General features: G+C 37.9%; 2 protein-coding genes across 2 annotated transcripts; one reads left to right on the top strand and one right to left on the bottom strand.

The window, feature by feature from the left end:
* Positions 1-7,819: 7,819 nt before the first annotated feature.
* Positions 7,820-10,635, top strand: LOC147557538 (Tetratricopeptide repeat (TPR)-like superfamily protein). The gene is made up of 2 exons (XM_086658356.1): positions 7,820-10,462; positions 10,571-10,635. The coding sequence occupies exon 1, from the start codon at positions 8,043-8,045 to the stop codon at positions 9,933-9,935; it is 1,893 nt and encodes a 630-aa protein (XP_086514482.1). The 5' UTR covers positions 7,820-8,042; the 3' UTR covers positions 9,936-10,462; positions 10,571-10,635.
* Positions 10,636-11,184: 549 nt separating this feature from the next.
* Positions 11,185-12,579, bottom strand: PSAK (photosystem I subunit K). Its single transcript, XM_086658357.1, has 3 exons — positions 12,138-12,579; positions 11,933-12,013; positions 11,185-11,577 (listed from the first exon to the last, which is right to left on the bottom strand). Exons 1-3 carry the CDS (start codon positions 12,213-12,215, stop codon positions 11,350-11,352), a joined length of 387 nt encoding a protein of 128 aa, XP_086514483.1. The 5' UTR covers positions 12,216-12,579; the 3' UTR covers positions 11,185-11,349.
* Between the last annotated feature and the right edge of the window lie 3,043 nt (positions 12,580-15,622).

The raw sequence follows: 15,622 nt of genomic DNA, 5'->3' as shown, positions 1-15,622 counted from the left end.
CATTCATCTTCTACTTCTTTAAAATTATCTCCATCGATCACTGACTGACCACCAATTGGCAATGAACCAACACCAATTATCACAGAACAAACACCAATTATCACAGGACCACCACCAATTATCACAGAACCACCTCCAACTTTCACTGATTCTTCACCATCTATCCCTGTGCGTACATCACTGTCCCTTCCTTATATTCAAAATGAATCTACTCATCCTATGCAGACTAGATCCAAATCTGGTATGTATAAGCCCAAAACTTAACTAGGTGCCACAAGACATCCAATTCCCACAGCTTTAAGTGCTATCTCTTTGCCCTCCACACCCACTTGCTTTACACAAGCCAATAAAGATCCTAATTGGAGAGAAGTCATGGCTTCTGAGTTCAAGGCCTTGGAAGATCTCAACACTTGGTCCTTGGTACCAGCTGTTGGGAATTACATGTATCTAATACATATCCTAATCATGTTACTAGTGTTGTAAGTGGAATATCAATCATCATATGATTAACACTACGTTGTGCAGGATCCTATACATAAACTAATCAATGAACTAGAAGAAAGAAGAATACTTGGATTCGCTTTCCCACGAACTAAATCCCGACCAGTATTCGGAGGATATAGAGCTTCAAGTGTAGCTTATCTACTTGAGACACCGAATGTATAACTTGAACTCCTTCCTTTAAGTCAGCTATGACCTTCTTGAAGGTTGAGATGAAGAACTCCTTTTTCTAGACTTGATAGATCGATTGGGAACTTTGTCTCTAAAATCTTCTCTCTCCAATAGTTGTGTGAAGAGAGGGAGTTCCTTCTGAGAAATTTCTACACCTTTTCTGAACTCATAACTGGTCCTTATATAGGCATTACCTTAGTAGAGTTCTACTCAAATAAGGAATCCTAAAAGTCCTCAGAAAAGATAAGCATAAGTTAGAGTTTAATCTAACTGAAACTCCTAATTAGGGTTTCCTTATACTATGGTCGGCAAGACTAGCCTTTAATGGGCTTAGTCTGTCCGGCCCAATCCCCTTAAGTGGCCGGCCAGGGAACTCCCTCTAAGGGAATCCCTTGTTTGCCCTTAAAAGTGGGTTTTGCTCTTTTCAGACTTCTTTTTCGAGCCCGATCTTTTATATCTTTTAAGCATTATCAGATTGGATAATATCCATCTATATGCTAGTTCCCATCAGTCTATTCTCACTGTTCAAGTTACCATTCTTATGTGTAACCCGTTGTAGGATCCGATCTATGTTAGCTGCGGATAACCGATGTGATTCGACAGTCGTAAGCGGCTTCTAGCTAAGCATTATGACTCCTAATTGAACCGGATTAATTGATCTTTCAAATAAGGTCATCATTATCCTATAAGCCAAATCGTACGCTTTTCCATCTTGCTCGAAGGACACTCCTTCGGAAGGTTATACCTTTAGACCTTTAGGATATATTTCTATCAAAAAGGCCATAACTTCAAACTTAGAATATATCTCCTTCACCAGCTTCTTCCACACAAAACTTAGTTGGGTGCAAATGGGTCTTCAAATTAAAACAAAAATCAGATGGCAGCATTGAAAGGTATAAGGCTCGACTGGTTGCTAAAGGGTTCCATCAAAGAGAGGGTATAGAGTTTTCAGAGACATTCAGTCCAGTTGCCAAGCCAACAACAATTCGAGTGTTACTTACTCTTGTTGTTCTTAATGACTTGATGATTAAGTAACTGGATGTAAGTAATGCCTTTTTACATGGGCAACTCAAAGAGGAGGTTTATATGTCTCGGCCTCCTGGATTTAAGACAAATCCAAGTCTCATCATGTGGGTAAGCTCCACAAATCAATTTATGGGTTGAAACAAGCTCCAAGAGCTTGGTATGAGGAATTGGTAGATTTTCTTTTATCTTTTGGGTTCCAAAAATCATTCTCAGACACTTCTTTGTTTGTTCTTTCAGAAGGAGGTATACTTCTTTATGTTTTAGTTTATGTTGATGATATATTGGTTACTGGGAACTCAAAATCAGCATGTGCTGATCTCATTACAAGTATCAACACCATGTTTGCTATGAAAGATTTGGGGGATCTTCACTATTTTCTCGGTATGGAGGCTCATAGAAATAGTTCTGGTCTGTTTCTCTCTCAAACCAAGTACACATTGGATCTCCTCAAGAAGGCTTAAATGGTTGATGTTAAGCCTTGCTCCACTCCATTAGCTCATAAAACTAAACTCACTCCCTCGGAAGGGTCTCTGCTTTCTGATCCAACTCATTACAAAAGCCTAGTTGGGGCTTTACAGTATCTCACATGGACAAGGCCTGACATTAGCTACTCTGCGAGTCAAGTGTGTCAATTCATGAGTAAACCCACTTCTGCTCACTTGTTGGTTGTTAAAAGAATTCTTAGATACCTTAAAGGCACAGTTGATTATGGTGTTCACTTTGCAAAGTCTCATTCTTTAGATCTTCATGGATATGCTGATGTTGATTGGGCTGGGAGTCCATTTGATAGTCGTTCCACATCAGGTTATGTGCTTTTTCTCAGAGGAAATCCCATCTCTTGGTCTGCAAAGAAGCAGGTTACTGTTTCTCGATCCTCTGCTGAGGCTGAGTATAGGTTTATTGCTCACAGTGCTGCTGAGACTCTATGGGTTTGCTCACTCCTTCGGGATCTTCAGTTCTTCTTGCCTAATCCTCCTAAGCTATGGTGTGACAACATCTCGGCCTTAGCTTTAGCATCCAATCCAGTGTTTCCCTCCAAAATAAAGCACTTAGCCTTGGACTTTCACTTTATCAGGGAGCTTGTTACCAACAAGAGGCTTCATCTTGCTCACATTTCCACACAGGACCAACTAGCTGATGTTCTAACTAAAGCTCTTCCTGGTCCCAGATTCAACTTCCTTCGATCCAAGCTAAAGATCTCTTCAACATCTCTAGCTTGAGGGAGGGTAAGGAATGTATTATTCGAAATGAAGCTCAGCTGTACAAATGGTGTTCTCCAACCGATACACTCGATCAAGACTTCTCTTAAGTTGTGATGTTAGTTATGGTTGCACCATCTTTTTTCCACTCGTGTAACACCATATCACTATTTCTTTTGTTTGTTAAGAGTTTGTTATAAGTTTGTTTTCTGTTAGAGAGATAGTTTAAAACTCTCTCTATATAAACTCATGTAATAACTCAGATTTTGTTTTAATGAAGATGAGTTTCACTATCGGGAACCACATAGATCCGACCTGCCCGGATCACGCCTTTGATATCTTTGTTTGCATCATCCGATCTATTTTGGGGTGTATTAACTGTGGAACCGCCTCATGATTCCACAATCTCTTGTTAATCTAATTGTTTTTCTTGATGATACACACTTTTGTCACACGTCCTGATTTCAATACTCGGTCTGACCATCGAGATTTGTTCTCATCATTGACACGGATCTTTTGTTCCTTGCATAAATGTTTTCATGAATTCTTCTTTTTCTTATTTACACAACTAATTTCTCTGCCTTTTCTCTCTCGCCTAAGCTTTATATCTGGGAGCTCTCATTGTACTCTCCGATACTTTCTTTTCAACATTTCCTTGGTCCCTCCTCAAGTTTCTGTGAACAAGCTTCTTCTTCTTTCCGTCGTGGTCAACCTGTTACTCGTCACCCTTCTCGATCTTGGGGACAATCTCAACGTCTTTCCCCAAGATCTCAGAGTTATCATCCAACACAGATAGTTTGTCTTAGCCATCAACACTACAATTGCTCTAGGTGATCTCGCCTCACTGCCCCCAAACAATAACCACCATCGTTGCAACCTCTGTATGTTCCTAGGCCCTTTGCTCCAGTTCCTTCTTCATCGTCTTCATCGATTAAATTTCCTACGACCAAGCCTTTCAGACTCTCTAACCAGAGCTCCTTTTTTACCTCGGGTCTGATCATCGATATCATAATAGCTATCTCGTGGGCCCAAGGTCATCGGAACCATCCTAACGCCTTTTTTAAGGAAAATTCTTCCATATTCCAAGCTGAGAAATTTATTCCAACTGATTTTGAGTTAGTTTGCACTTATTGATGATCAGATTTTCAAGACTTTTGATCAACACCTTGGCTTTTATGTCGCATTTACTAAAGCAAGTTTGTGTTTCTCTCTTCATTCTTCTTTTTCGAAGTGTTGAATCATGCATTACGCACTCATGGCATATCATCGCCCTAATGTCCATCAACATGTGGCTTCATCTAAGTCGATGCCTTACCACCACATCATCTCAGTCGATCGTGACGATCGATTGATCGAACCTATATAAGCATATCAGGTTCGTCCAAAGAAGGGAGAGAAATTCGCCTTTTAAACTCAAACTTAAATTCATTTCTCTAATTACAAAAAAAGAAAACTACCTAATTGCAAAAAAAGAAAACTACCTACTTGCATGCTGGAGTAGTTTTTGTTTTTTCTTGCAGGCTCTCTTCCAGCAATTAAGCGAGGAAAAGTTCATTATATGTTCGTTGATCCTTCGTCATTTGAGTGATGACCAAAAACCTTTTTTTCGACATAACATATAACCACCTCCGACTAGGGGACCACTACCGTTTTTTCTTTTTCTCAAGGAAGTAAACAGAGTGGGTTTGTCAATGATTTTTGCCTTCCCAATCCCGTCCTATTAATAAAAATTTGTGGGTTTCTAGTCCAAAAATCTACTCCTAAACACACATTTAGTCCACCGTAATATTAATATAGGATTTTAAGCCAAAATAATAATTATAATGGATATTTAGTCCAAATTGACCCATCTTTATAGAGAAAACAGATCTCTATGATTTCTATTTAATCATAATACCCATTATAACCTTTTATGTAAGAAAAATCCATTTTTGTAAACCAATCCTAAAATTCCGTTCTCCTTAGATTTTTTTCTATTGATTTCAAACTTACTATCTGTTTCGCTATATACACGCTATTTAGTATCAATTATGTATGTTTCATATAACAAAACACATTTAGTATATTTAAGGTATGTCTAGATGTCAAAGTTACAGTGTTTTCCTGTTTATTGATTCTTGTTTTGTTTCATAAATAACGTATTATTTATTATTTAAGTTTCATACTTTATTTCATTTTTTTTATATGTGTCATACATAACACATTATGCATTAACAATGTTTATTCCAAAAGAGAAAAAGACTAAGATCCATTTTCCTGGGAAGATTGGACCCTGATCCCTTTTTGATTTTATTTTGGGCCTAAAACCAGTGGACCCTATTAATAATGGGGGTGAGGTTTTAATTCCCAAACCTGCTCCGTTAACAAACGGGTCTTCCCAAATTTAACTTCAAAATATAACTAATAATTCATTACTACGATTATTCAAATAATTAAGAATTATTAGAAAAAAGACTTCATATAACAAATCATGTATGATGACCAATTTCAATTAACACATGACCATCTTGTATTTTTATCTTATTAGGGTATAGCCCGTGTTCGTAGGGCACAAAATTTCTTTATTTATGTTATACAAAATAATCAAATATTTTAGTCTTATACAGATATTGAAGTAATAAAAATATATTAAAAATAGGTTGCGGCTTTGGGGCATAAGGAATAATCTCCGGGGAATAAATTCTCTAGGGAATCCATGTTTTTATGTACTTTCTCGGGGGAATATTATTTTTTAACACAAAAATTTACTTGATCAAACATTACCTCCTAATCTTCATCTTCTTTATCACCATCACAACCACAACTTTCCACTACCACCATTTTGACTACCATTTCCTCATCTTCTCTCTCCTTTCGTCTTCTCTCTCACTTACTCTTACCTTCTCTCTCACTATCTCTCTCTGTTGCTCTCCCTATATATGTCGCTCGATCTCTCGATGTTTCTCTCTCAATCTTTCATTGTTTCTTGCTTGATCTCTCATTGTTTTTTCTCTCCCTCTCACACACAGACACTGTTCCGAAGAAGGAATAAGTGTTCCCTTCGCCAGAACCAGACCTCGAGGAGGGTCTTTGGCGAAACTCATCGAGTATTTCGTGGCCACGAAATATTTGGTGGACACAAAACATTTTGTGACCTTGACCATTTCGTGGCTGCAAAACGTTTTGTGGATGCAAAATGTTTCGTGGCTACAAAACATTTCGTGGCCACAAAACCTTTCGTGGCCACGAACTCTGTGATCTCCACAGAGAGATCTATACATACTACAAGAGAGAGAGGACGAGATAGAGGCTGCGAGAAAGAGAGATAAAAGACTACGAGAAAAAAAAAGTAATCTACAGAGAGATATGTCTACAACAAGAGAGATGAGAGTGATCCACAATGAAAGAGAGAGATGAGAGTGATCTACAATGAAAGAGAGAGATCTAGAGTGAGAACGACAAAGAGATAGTCAATGAGAGTGAAAAAGATGGTGAGAGAGAATGAAAGAGATGGTGAGAGGGGGGGGGGGGGGTGAGAGAAGATGAAGATTAGGGGGCGATGTTTAATCAAGTCAATTTTTGGATTAAAAGAATACTATGCCCTCAAAAATAATTTTTATTGACTGATTCTTTATTCCCCGGAGAATTTTCTTTATTCCCCAAACCTGTGGACTAAAAATAATAACCGAGATTATATTGAGTTGTTTGAAGGGAGAAAAAAGAAAAGAAAGAAAAATAGCTAGAGAGTTTATAGGGAGTGGGTAGTTATTCTGACGGTTAAATATCTATCTTTTCAAAGATTCTTTAAAAAGAAGGGTCATGATTCACAAAAGGAAATTGGACGACCGAGATTTATAAACTTAAATTATGACATGGCACCAAAACTTATGTCATTTGTTGTATAGATATCATTTATTTCCTTATACATATTATTTTATTTAGGGTGAGTCGGGTTTTAATAACAAATCTGATTCCCGACCCATTCTTTATTGCGTTTTGATTTCCCATCCCATTACTGTCTCATTAATTCATCGAATTGTACCAAACCCGTCCCACTAGGGGCAAGATGATAACCTTTCTGGTAAACCCAATTTGCATCCCAATTATTTTCTCTTCTTTCGTTCTCATCTCTGTTCTGTCTCCTCTAATTCTTTCTCCTCTTCCTCAAACTCTTTCTCATTTTGTTCTCGTGAAGGATAAAAAGCATGCGAGGGTGGTGGTCGAGGTGATTATGGTTGATGGGGCTGGTGAAGATTAAAATTAAGGGTAAAAAAACATGTTGATTTTTGGTTGCCCTCTATTCAATTTTGGGTCAAACTCAATTGACCCAAAATCTTGATGCCCAACCAAAACTGTATGCCCCCAAGAAACCCTATATTTTTATGGCCCTCCAATCTGTTACGGCACCCCTTAAAACAAAACTGGGAGCAAGTTGTGAGGAAAGACATTTGGAAACAACTCAAAAGAACGATTCAGAACATATAAAAGACGCAAGTTATTCCTAAAACAGCCAAAAGATAATAGACATAACAGTAACACAACCTCGTGCCCCCCCTCCCCCCGCAAAAACCTTACATTAAAATCAACACGGACGCATCATAGATTCACGAAGCAGATTCATCATAGCATTGTCATCTACAACTAGAGGAAGAAATGCAGAAGAATGTGAAGCAAAGACGATACACTACAACATTAACAGCGAATAACAAGATGGAGTACCTACATATCAAAAGAGACAACAAAAACATCATTGATCACCTACAAATCCACTACAAAAACGTTCAATGGCAACCGATGGCGATTATAGCACAAATCCGACTTCTGGAACCAATCTTCAAAGATATTCGTTACTCTTACATACCTCGAGATGACAATTCCACAGCAGACAAGATAGCGAACTGGGCTAGTCACACTAAGCTTACTAGAGAATGTTTTTTCAGTTTGTTTTCTTTTTTTGTAGTCAGCAGAAAAAAAAAGTTGCCAGGAAAGAGAAAGCCAATGATACTTTGGTGGCTTTCAACAAAAAAAAAAAAACACTTTGGTGGCGCTTTGAAAACTTCCCAACTGGAAAACATGATTGAAGTTGGATTCAATTTCATCCGATTTAACTAACGAGCTACCCAAGTGTAAACGGTCGAACTTCAACGTTTCTTGCTAACAAAAGTAATGCACTCGAAAATCAAGCAACCAAAATTCATCACTTCAACGATAATCTCTCTCTGCATTTCTTCATCATCAACCTCAGCTTCTATTCATCCAACAAACCTTTCTTCTTTCTTCTCATTCTCCACATCAAACCCTGTTTCTGAACAACCCTCAAAATCTCAAATCCTCAAAAAATCCATTGCACTTGTACAATTATTCAACTCCTCTGAATCGAAACTCAAGCAAATCCATGGATTCTCTATCAGGAATGGTGTTCCTCTCTATGACCCAGACTTTGGTAAACACCTCATTTTCTCTCTCGTTTCTCTCTCATCACCCATGACATATGCTCAAAATATTTTCTCTCAAATCCAAAACCCAAATATATTCACTTGGAATACTATGATTAGAGGCTATGCTGAGAGTGAAAATCCAACTCCATCCATTGAAATTTATCACCAAATGCATATTTCTTCCATTGAACCTGATACCCATACTTACCCTTTTCTTCTTAAGGCAATTGCTAAATCAATGTCCATTAAACAAGGTGAAAAGATTCATAGTATTACTATTAGAAATGGGTTTGAAGGATTAGTCTTTGTTCAAAATACTTTAGTTCATATGTATGCAGCTTTTGGAGTTGCTGAGAGTGCTCATAAACTGTTTGACTTAATGCCTGAAAGAAATTTAGTTACTTGGAATTCTGTGATTAATGGGTATGCTGTTAATGGTAGGCCTAATGAAGCTCTGACTCTTTTCAGGGAAATGAGTGTTGAAGGAATTGAGCCTGATGGGTTCACACTGGTTAGCTTGTTAACAGCTTGTGCTGAACTTGGAGCTTTGGATTTGGGTAGAAGAGCTCATGTGTATATGTTTAAAGTTGGTTTGACTGGTAATTTACATGCTGGTAATGCTTTGGTTGATTTTTATGCAAAGTCTGGTAGTATTTGGGAAGCACATAAAGTGTTTGATGAAATGTTGTTTAAAAGTGTTGTTTCTTGGACTTCTTTGATTGTGGGTTTGGCTGTTAATGGTTTTGGTAAAGAAGCACTTAAGATTTTTGAGAATTTAGAGAGAGAAGGATTAGTCCCTAGTGAAATCACTTTCGTCGGAGTTTTATATGCTTGTAGTCATTGTGGGATGGTTGATGAGGGGTTTGACTATTTTAAGAGAATGAGTGTGGATTATGGAATTTCGCCAAAGATAGAACATTATGGATGCTTAGTTGATTTGCTAGGAAGGGCTGGGTTAGTCGAACAAGCCCATGAGTTCATTCAAAATATGCCAGTGGAGCCCAATGCAGTTATTTGGAGGACATTGTTAGGTGCTTGTATGATTCATGGGCATTTGGCTCTAGGGGAGGTTGCTCGAGCCGCACTCCTTCAATTAGAGCCTAAACATTGTGGAGATTATGTTCTTTTGTCGAACTTATATGCATCAGAGGGACGGTGGTCTGATGTCCAAAAAGTAAGGAAGACGATGTTAAAGAAGGGAGTGAAAAAGGCTCCAGGACATAGCTTAGTTGAGTTGAGAAACCGTGTTCACGAATTTGTTATGGGTGATAAATCACATCCACAAACCAATGAGATATACGAAAAGTTAGACGAGATTATGAAGAAACTAAAGTTAGAAGGATATATACCTCGAACTTCAAATGTGCTTGCGGATATTGAGGACGAAGAAAAGGAGAATACGTTAAGTTTTCATAGTGAGAAAATTGCTATCGCGTTCGCACTTATTAACTCGAATCCTAGGACCCCTATAAGGGTGGTAAAGAACTTAAGGGTGTGTGGCGATTGTCACTTGGCAATTAAGCTTATTTCGAAGATTTATCATCGGGAAATCATTGTTAGAGATCGTAGTCGATTTCACCATTTTAGAGATGGGTTATGTTCTTGCAAGGACTATTGGTGATTTGCCAATTTCCAGATTGAGAATACTGAAGCCATCACCAAGCATGAGATGAAAAATCAAAATCATGGGGGGAACACAGACTTTGGAAGCTAACCAATCATTCTGGATCTAAGAAATCACTAAATATAGTTTAGTTCTTGTAAAACACAGTTGATTTCACACCGGAGATGCTCATAATGTGAAGTTTTAGGTTCTGAAAGGTTACAAGCAAACTGCAAAAGTTTATTGATATGGAAGAAAATTGTGATTCCTTCACTTTTCCTGAGACAACTCTGACGAGTATAGAAACATCATGAAATTGAAAAACCTATAGAAAATTAATACACTACTTTGTTGTGATACTTGAAGAAGTGTGTATTACTGTATTAGTCAATCCTCCTGCCCCATTGATGTAAAGAACAAGGATGAGAATGAAATGAGCCACATTCAGATAGTGTAATAGTATCAACTATCAAAAGCTCGGTACGGTGATCTTGGTAGTTTCTTTTTGGGAATGATTTTCAGGATACATCAAGAAGGCAAGCAAGGTAACAACAATCCACTTGTTTATTTACAGCTTGGCTGAATTGATGTCTTAATAAATCTCTACTTCTTGCTTTTGAATCAAAAACAAATAAATGTATCACTTATTACAGTTCTTAATGAGTTCTGCATCTTGGCTCGTTCTGACAAAATGAAGCAAGAATTGTCTTTTATGTAAGCTATACTTCTTCTTGTTGGTTATTTTATACTGATAACCCATTTCAGTGTATTTACTTAGATTGCTCATGTACATACTTGTTGGAAACTACGCTAAATCCAAAACCAAGTTTAGATTAGTCCCTTGAATAGAGAAACTACAAAAAGAAACGATAGACAGGAAAACCCGGCTGAAGCTCCTTTTGCCAATTTTCATTTGTCAAAAGGGATCCAAGTCTTTATAGGCTTCAGGTTTTGAACAAATTGGCACATACTTCGCATTTGGTTTGCATAGTTTTGCATCAGTTCACAGAGGTTTGCAAAGGTGTGAACGCATAAGAAGCCTAAGGCTAAAAATATGTTGGCATGTCCTTTTAACCAAGAACAACACAAAATCCTTTGTTCGGCCTAATTTCCTGTTAACTATCAATCCTATTTCCCACATATGGCTAAAATAAAATGCCATTTTTCGACAGTTAATGATTTAGAAGTTAGATACACCTAGACATTAACATAAGAACCAAAAATAAAAACTCAAGTCCACTGAAGACTTAATCCGGTCATTCTAGAATAGCGTCAAATTTGAAAAGTTTATTGAGCTTGAACTCTATGAAACCTAGTCGAATTTAGGATTACTAATAATAACTTCGTGAAGAATAGGCATTGGAGGATGAGGAGAGGAAGAAAAAGCATGAAATAATATTTTTACATAATCATAAAGAGTAATAAGAACAGCTTATAGGGCACCGATGTTCTTAAGTCCTAAAACAACACCAACACCAATAATGTGACCAACAACTCCACAAGCCAAGGTATCTGCAAGTGTAAAACCAGCAGGATCTCCAGTTTGTAAGCCAGAGTCCCTTATCTCAAGCTTTAACCCTGCTGTTGCCTTCCTGTTTGCTGATGGAGCTAACCCAAACCTTCCAGCAAATAACATTAAACTTGTAGTTGTCACCATTATCTGCCCAACAAAAAACACACTGATAGATTAAAGAAAATAGTAACGAAAACCTTACTCCTTGCCCAAATATTTTAATTACATATCCGGACTTATCCTTTCACTTCGTTTACACCAATCTTGTAGTGCTGAAATTGGAATTCTTCTGTGAAATATGATCTAAATTGCTGGGAGATCCTCTTAAAAAAGTTAGATATTAGAAAAATGTGGTTGTAATCGTAGGAGATAGGTAGAAGAGATGCTGATGGTATTTAAAGAGAACCCTTTGATGGTCTATCTCACTCTCCCTCTCTGACCTAAATTTCAAGGAATTTAATGGATCTAACTGTTCTAACATGAAGTATGTGTAGAATGATACCAGATTTGTTGGTGAACCGATGAAGTCGCAGCGAGCACCTAAAGCACCATTGCCCTTGCGCCGGCTAGGTAGAACTTTCACCTACACAACAAGAAATTTATACAACAAACCTTGTTATCTTTAAACCAGGTTCGAAATGCTAAGTTCTTTGGCCTTGTTACACACGAACGTTTGAACTGTCTGCTAATACAAGGTAGAAGCTTACCAGACTTTGGATAGGGGCAGTAGAAGGTTTGAGCCTAAGGCCACTGAACTGTGGAAGAGAAGTTGTTAGAGTTGCCATTGCAGATCTCCGCAAGAGTTTTTTCTTCTTTTTAGTACAATAGTATTAAATTTGGTTCAGATTTGAGGAGTCAGATAGGCTTTAAACAGTTGAGAAGAGTGAGTCTTGAACCACAACCACATGAGATGATTGTGGCTTCAAAATGCTAAACATTGGATACACTTCAGATATTTGCTACTGATTTGTCACATTTTCATTGGTCAAATCTCATTGGATAAGGTTTGGGTATACGTTAGATAAGCTAATTCTATGGAAAAACATACATGAAAATAAAAACTATGACTGTTAGTACTGATTGAGAGAGAGAGAGGGTTCAGTCGAAAATTCCTATATAAAAACCTAACTGGTTTCTAAGGAGTCTTTCACGGATAAATCCAGTGTCCCTTTAAAAAGGGGCCTCTTCAATTGACCTTTTCTAGTAGGGGGAGTCAAAAAGTTCTATAGAGAACAAGAAAAACTAGACAGACTCTAGACAGAAATCCTATGTGGCTTGCCATTATTCGCGGTTCAATGAATCAGAAATGTTAGAAGCACAAATCATGGCAAGCCACGTAGGATTTATGTCTAGAGTTTGCCTAGTTTTTCTTGTTCTCTATCATTTTTCAAAAATTATATAGAGGAATTCGATCTTTGCTCTGTGATGATTTGACTTTCAGCCTGCAACACCGAACTTGACTTAACCGTTAGAATGTTGTTCCAAGTACTACCCGTCCCCCAACCCCAATTTCATGACCGACGGCACAGAGAAACAGTAACTTGAAAGTTCAAGGACAATTTTCGAGAAACGACTTTTCGACATCATCACAATCATACTTGAATTTAAGATCAAAATTCAAATTACTATCTCTATTTTGATAATTTGAAAATAAATGGCCATCAAGCCTCAATTTTCGGAATATAAAAGAAAATAATCTTTATAGAATAAAACCCATAACCCACTTCACTTGAAATATCATGCACTTAAGAACCAAAATTGTTAGTTTCTCAGGCTAAACGAAGTACAATTGATTTGAAATATTAAAGCATATTAAAAGAGATAGCAATGAAATTACGATATTAAAACACAAAAGTCATGTTAGATCATCTACCCTAATGGGAGAGTTAGACCCCCATAAAAATCAAATGCGTGTTTCGATATGATGAAAAAGTAATGGAAGATAAAAGAGAAAAATGGTAAAACCCAGTTGATGTCGATGATGTTTCGTCGTTCTTGAATCTTCATCTTTTTTTCTCCCAAAAATTGTTTTTCATAGTTGCTCTTGAATCTTCTAAAATCGTGCACCCAAAAACTTGATTAATCCCACAAACTTGCTCTTCAAAATGAACTCATAAAGCAAAGCAGTTCGACTCGGTCTCGGCTTGGCCAAGGTCCGAGTCAAGGGGCGAACCAGCCTAGTCACCCGATCGAGTTAGCCCGTATCAATCTTTTAGCTTCCTGTTTCATGAGTTTGCTTCCCATAACTTTCTTGTTTCTTTGTTTAGTGTTTACTGCCAAAAAATAGTTACTTATGTATGCATATAACATGATTAACATGACCATTCATAATATAATCAAGTTCAAACTTCAAAAATCAAACCAAAAACTTATATAGAACTCCAAGCTCTGAAGCCCTCTTCAAGCTTTCTTACTCTAAAATCTGTTTCTATTTGCTTTTGGTGGTCAATACTTTGAGTCTTTAGTTGTAGATGAAGGATATATGTCCTTAAGGTCTGAAGGTATATCCTTCTGAAGGAATATCCTTCGACCAAGATGGCAATGGTACGATTTCGCTCATAGGATAATGACGACCTTATTTGAAAGATCAATGAATTTGGTTCAATTAGGAGTCGTAATGCTTAGCTAGAAGTCGCTTACGATTGTCGGATCACTTGGGCTATCCGCGGCTAACATAGACCGGATCCTACAACGGGTTACACATAAGAATGGTAACTTGAACATCGAGAATAGACTGATGGGAACTAGCATATAGATGGATATGATCCAGTCTAATAGTGTTTAAAAGATAGAAAAGAATCGGACTCGAAAAGGAAGCCCGAAAAGGAGCAAAACCCACTTTTGGGCCAACTAAGGAAATCCCTGACCGGCCAAAAGACAGGATTGGGCCGGACAGACTAAGTCCATTAAGGGCTAGTCCGGCCGGCCACATGAAGGGGAAACCCGAATAGGACTTTGGTCCTAATAGGGATTCCCAATTAGATGGGACTCAAACTAAAGCTTATTTTTTCTGAGGGACTTTTAGGAATCCTTATTTGAGTAGGACTCTATTAAGGTATTGCCTATATAAGGACCAACTTAGACTTCAGAAAAGGTGTGGAATTTTCTCAGAAGAAAATCATCTCTCTTATACATCTCAGAGTAAAGAAGATTTTAGAGAAAAGGTTCACATTCTATGTATCAAGTCTAGAAGAAGGTGTTCTTCATCTCAACCTTCAAGAAGGTCCTAGCTGACTGAAAGGAGGGAGTTCAAGTTATACATTCGGTGTCTCAAGTAGAGGAGCTACCCTTGAAGCTCTTATCTTCTGAATACTAGTCGGGATTTAGTTCGTGGGAAAGAGAATAAAGGTATTCTTCTTTCCATTCTAGTTCATCTTTAGTTCATGTATATGATTCTGGATAACTTAGTGTTAAACATTAGATGTTTGAGATTCTGCTAACAACACTAGTTAGATCATGAAGGTAGTCTTAGGGACATCTAATTCCTCACAGTGGCATCACGAGCCGTTTGCATGAAACTATCTTTGGCTAGAACGACTTAGATTCAAACTTCAAATTGATAGATACATTTGTTTGAATAGAGATTCGAACATATTCTTGATTAGTTTAAACATGATTTAGATGTAATCAATTAGGGTTTTGAATGGGATTCAATGACTCAAAACATTGAAATCTTAGTTTGTTGAGAAGGGTTTTTGAAAACTAGTTTGATGTTCAATAGATTTTGATGAAAATCATCAAAATACGGTATTTTTGATGATGAATTTCATCAAAACATCAGCTAAAACAGCAGAAAGAAGAAGAAAGAAGACATAGCTCGGGTAAGTGTTTCCAAAAATTTGGAAACACTGCTGGTCGGACCGGCCAGGACGTGTCCAAACGGTCCAGCAGGTCTCGAGACAGTATCCCGAGACCCGAGACAGTAGGGACTGGGACGTCCCACTCCGACTAGGGTCGGATTCCTATTCCATACCGAATTGGGAGTCTGAGATTTTAGAATCTCGGACAACCCAGCGCGTCTAGGACGCGTCTGGGTAGTCCCAGTCCGAGATGGACTAGGATAGTCCGAGACATACGCGTCTCGGACATCCCAGACGCGTCTGGGTACTCCTAGTTGGTCTCGGTCTAGGACCGAGACCCTGAACGTAAGCCCGGACGCATCTAGGATGCGTCTGGAAGCTTCCAGACGCAC

This window comes from Eschscholzia californica, unplaced genomic scaffold, assembly GCF_041429995.1.
Source record: "Eschscholzia californica isolate CP2 unplaced genomic scaffold, dmEscCali1.0.p SCAF_2, whole genome shotgun sequence".
Classification (NCBI taxonomy): domain Eukaryota; kingdom Viridiplantae; phylum Streptophyta; class Magnoliopsida; order Ranunculales; family Papaveraceae; genus Eschscholzia; species Eschscholzia californica.
The sequence above is the reverse complement of the archived record's forward strand: the minus strand, read 5'-3'. Positions and strand labels throughout refer to the sequence as shown.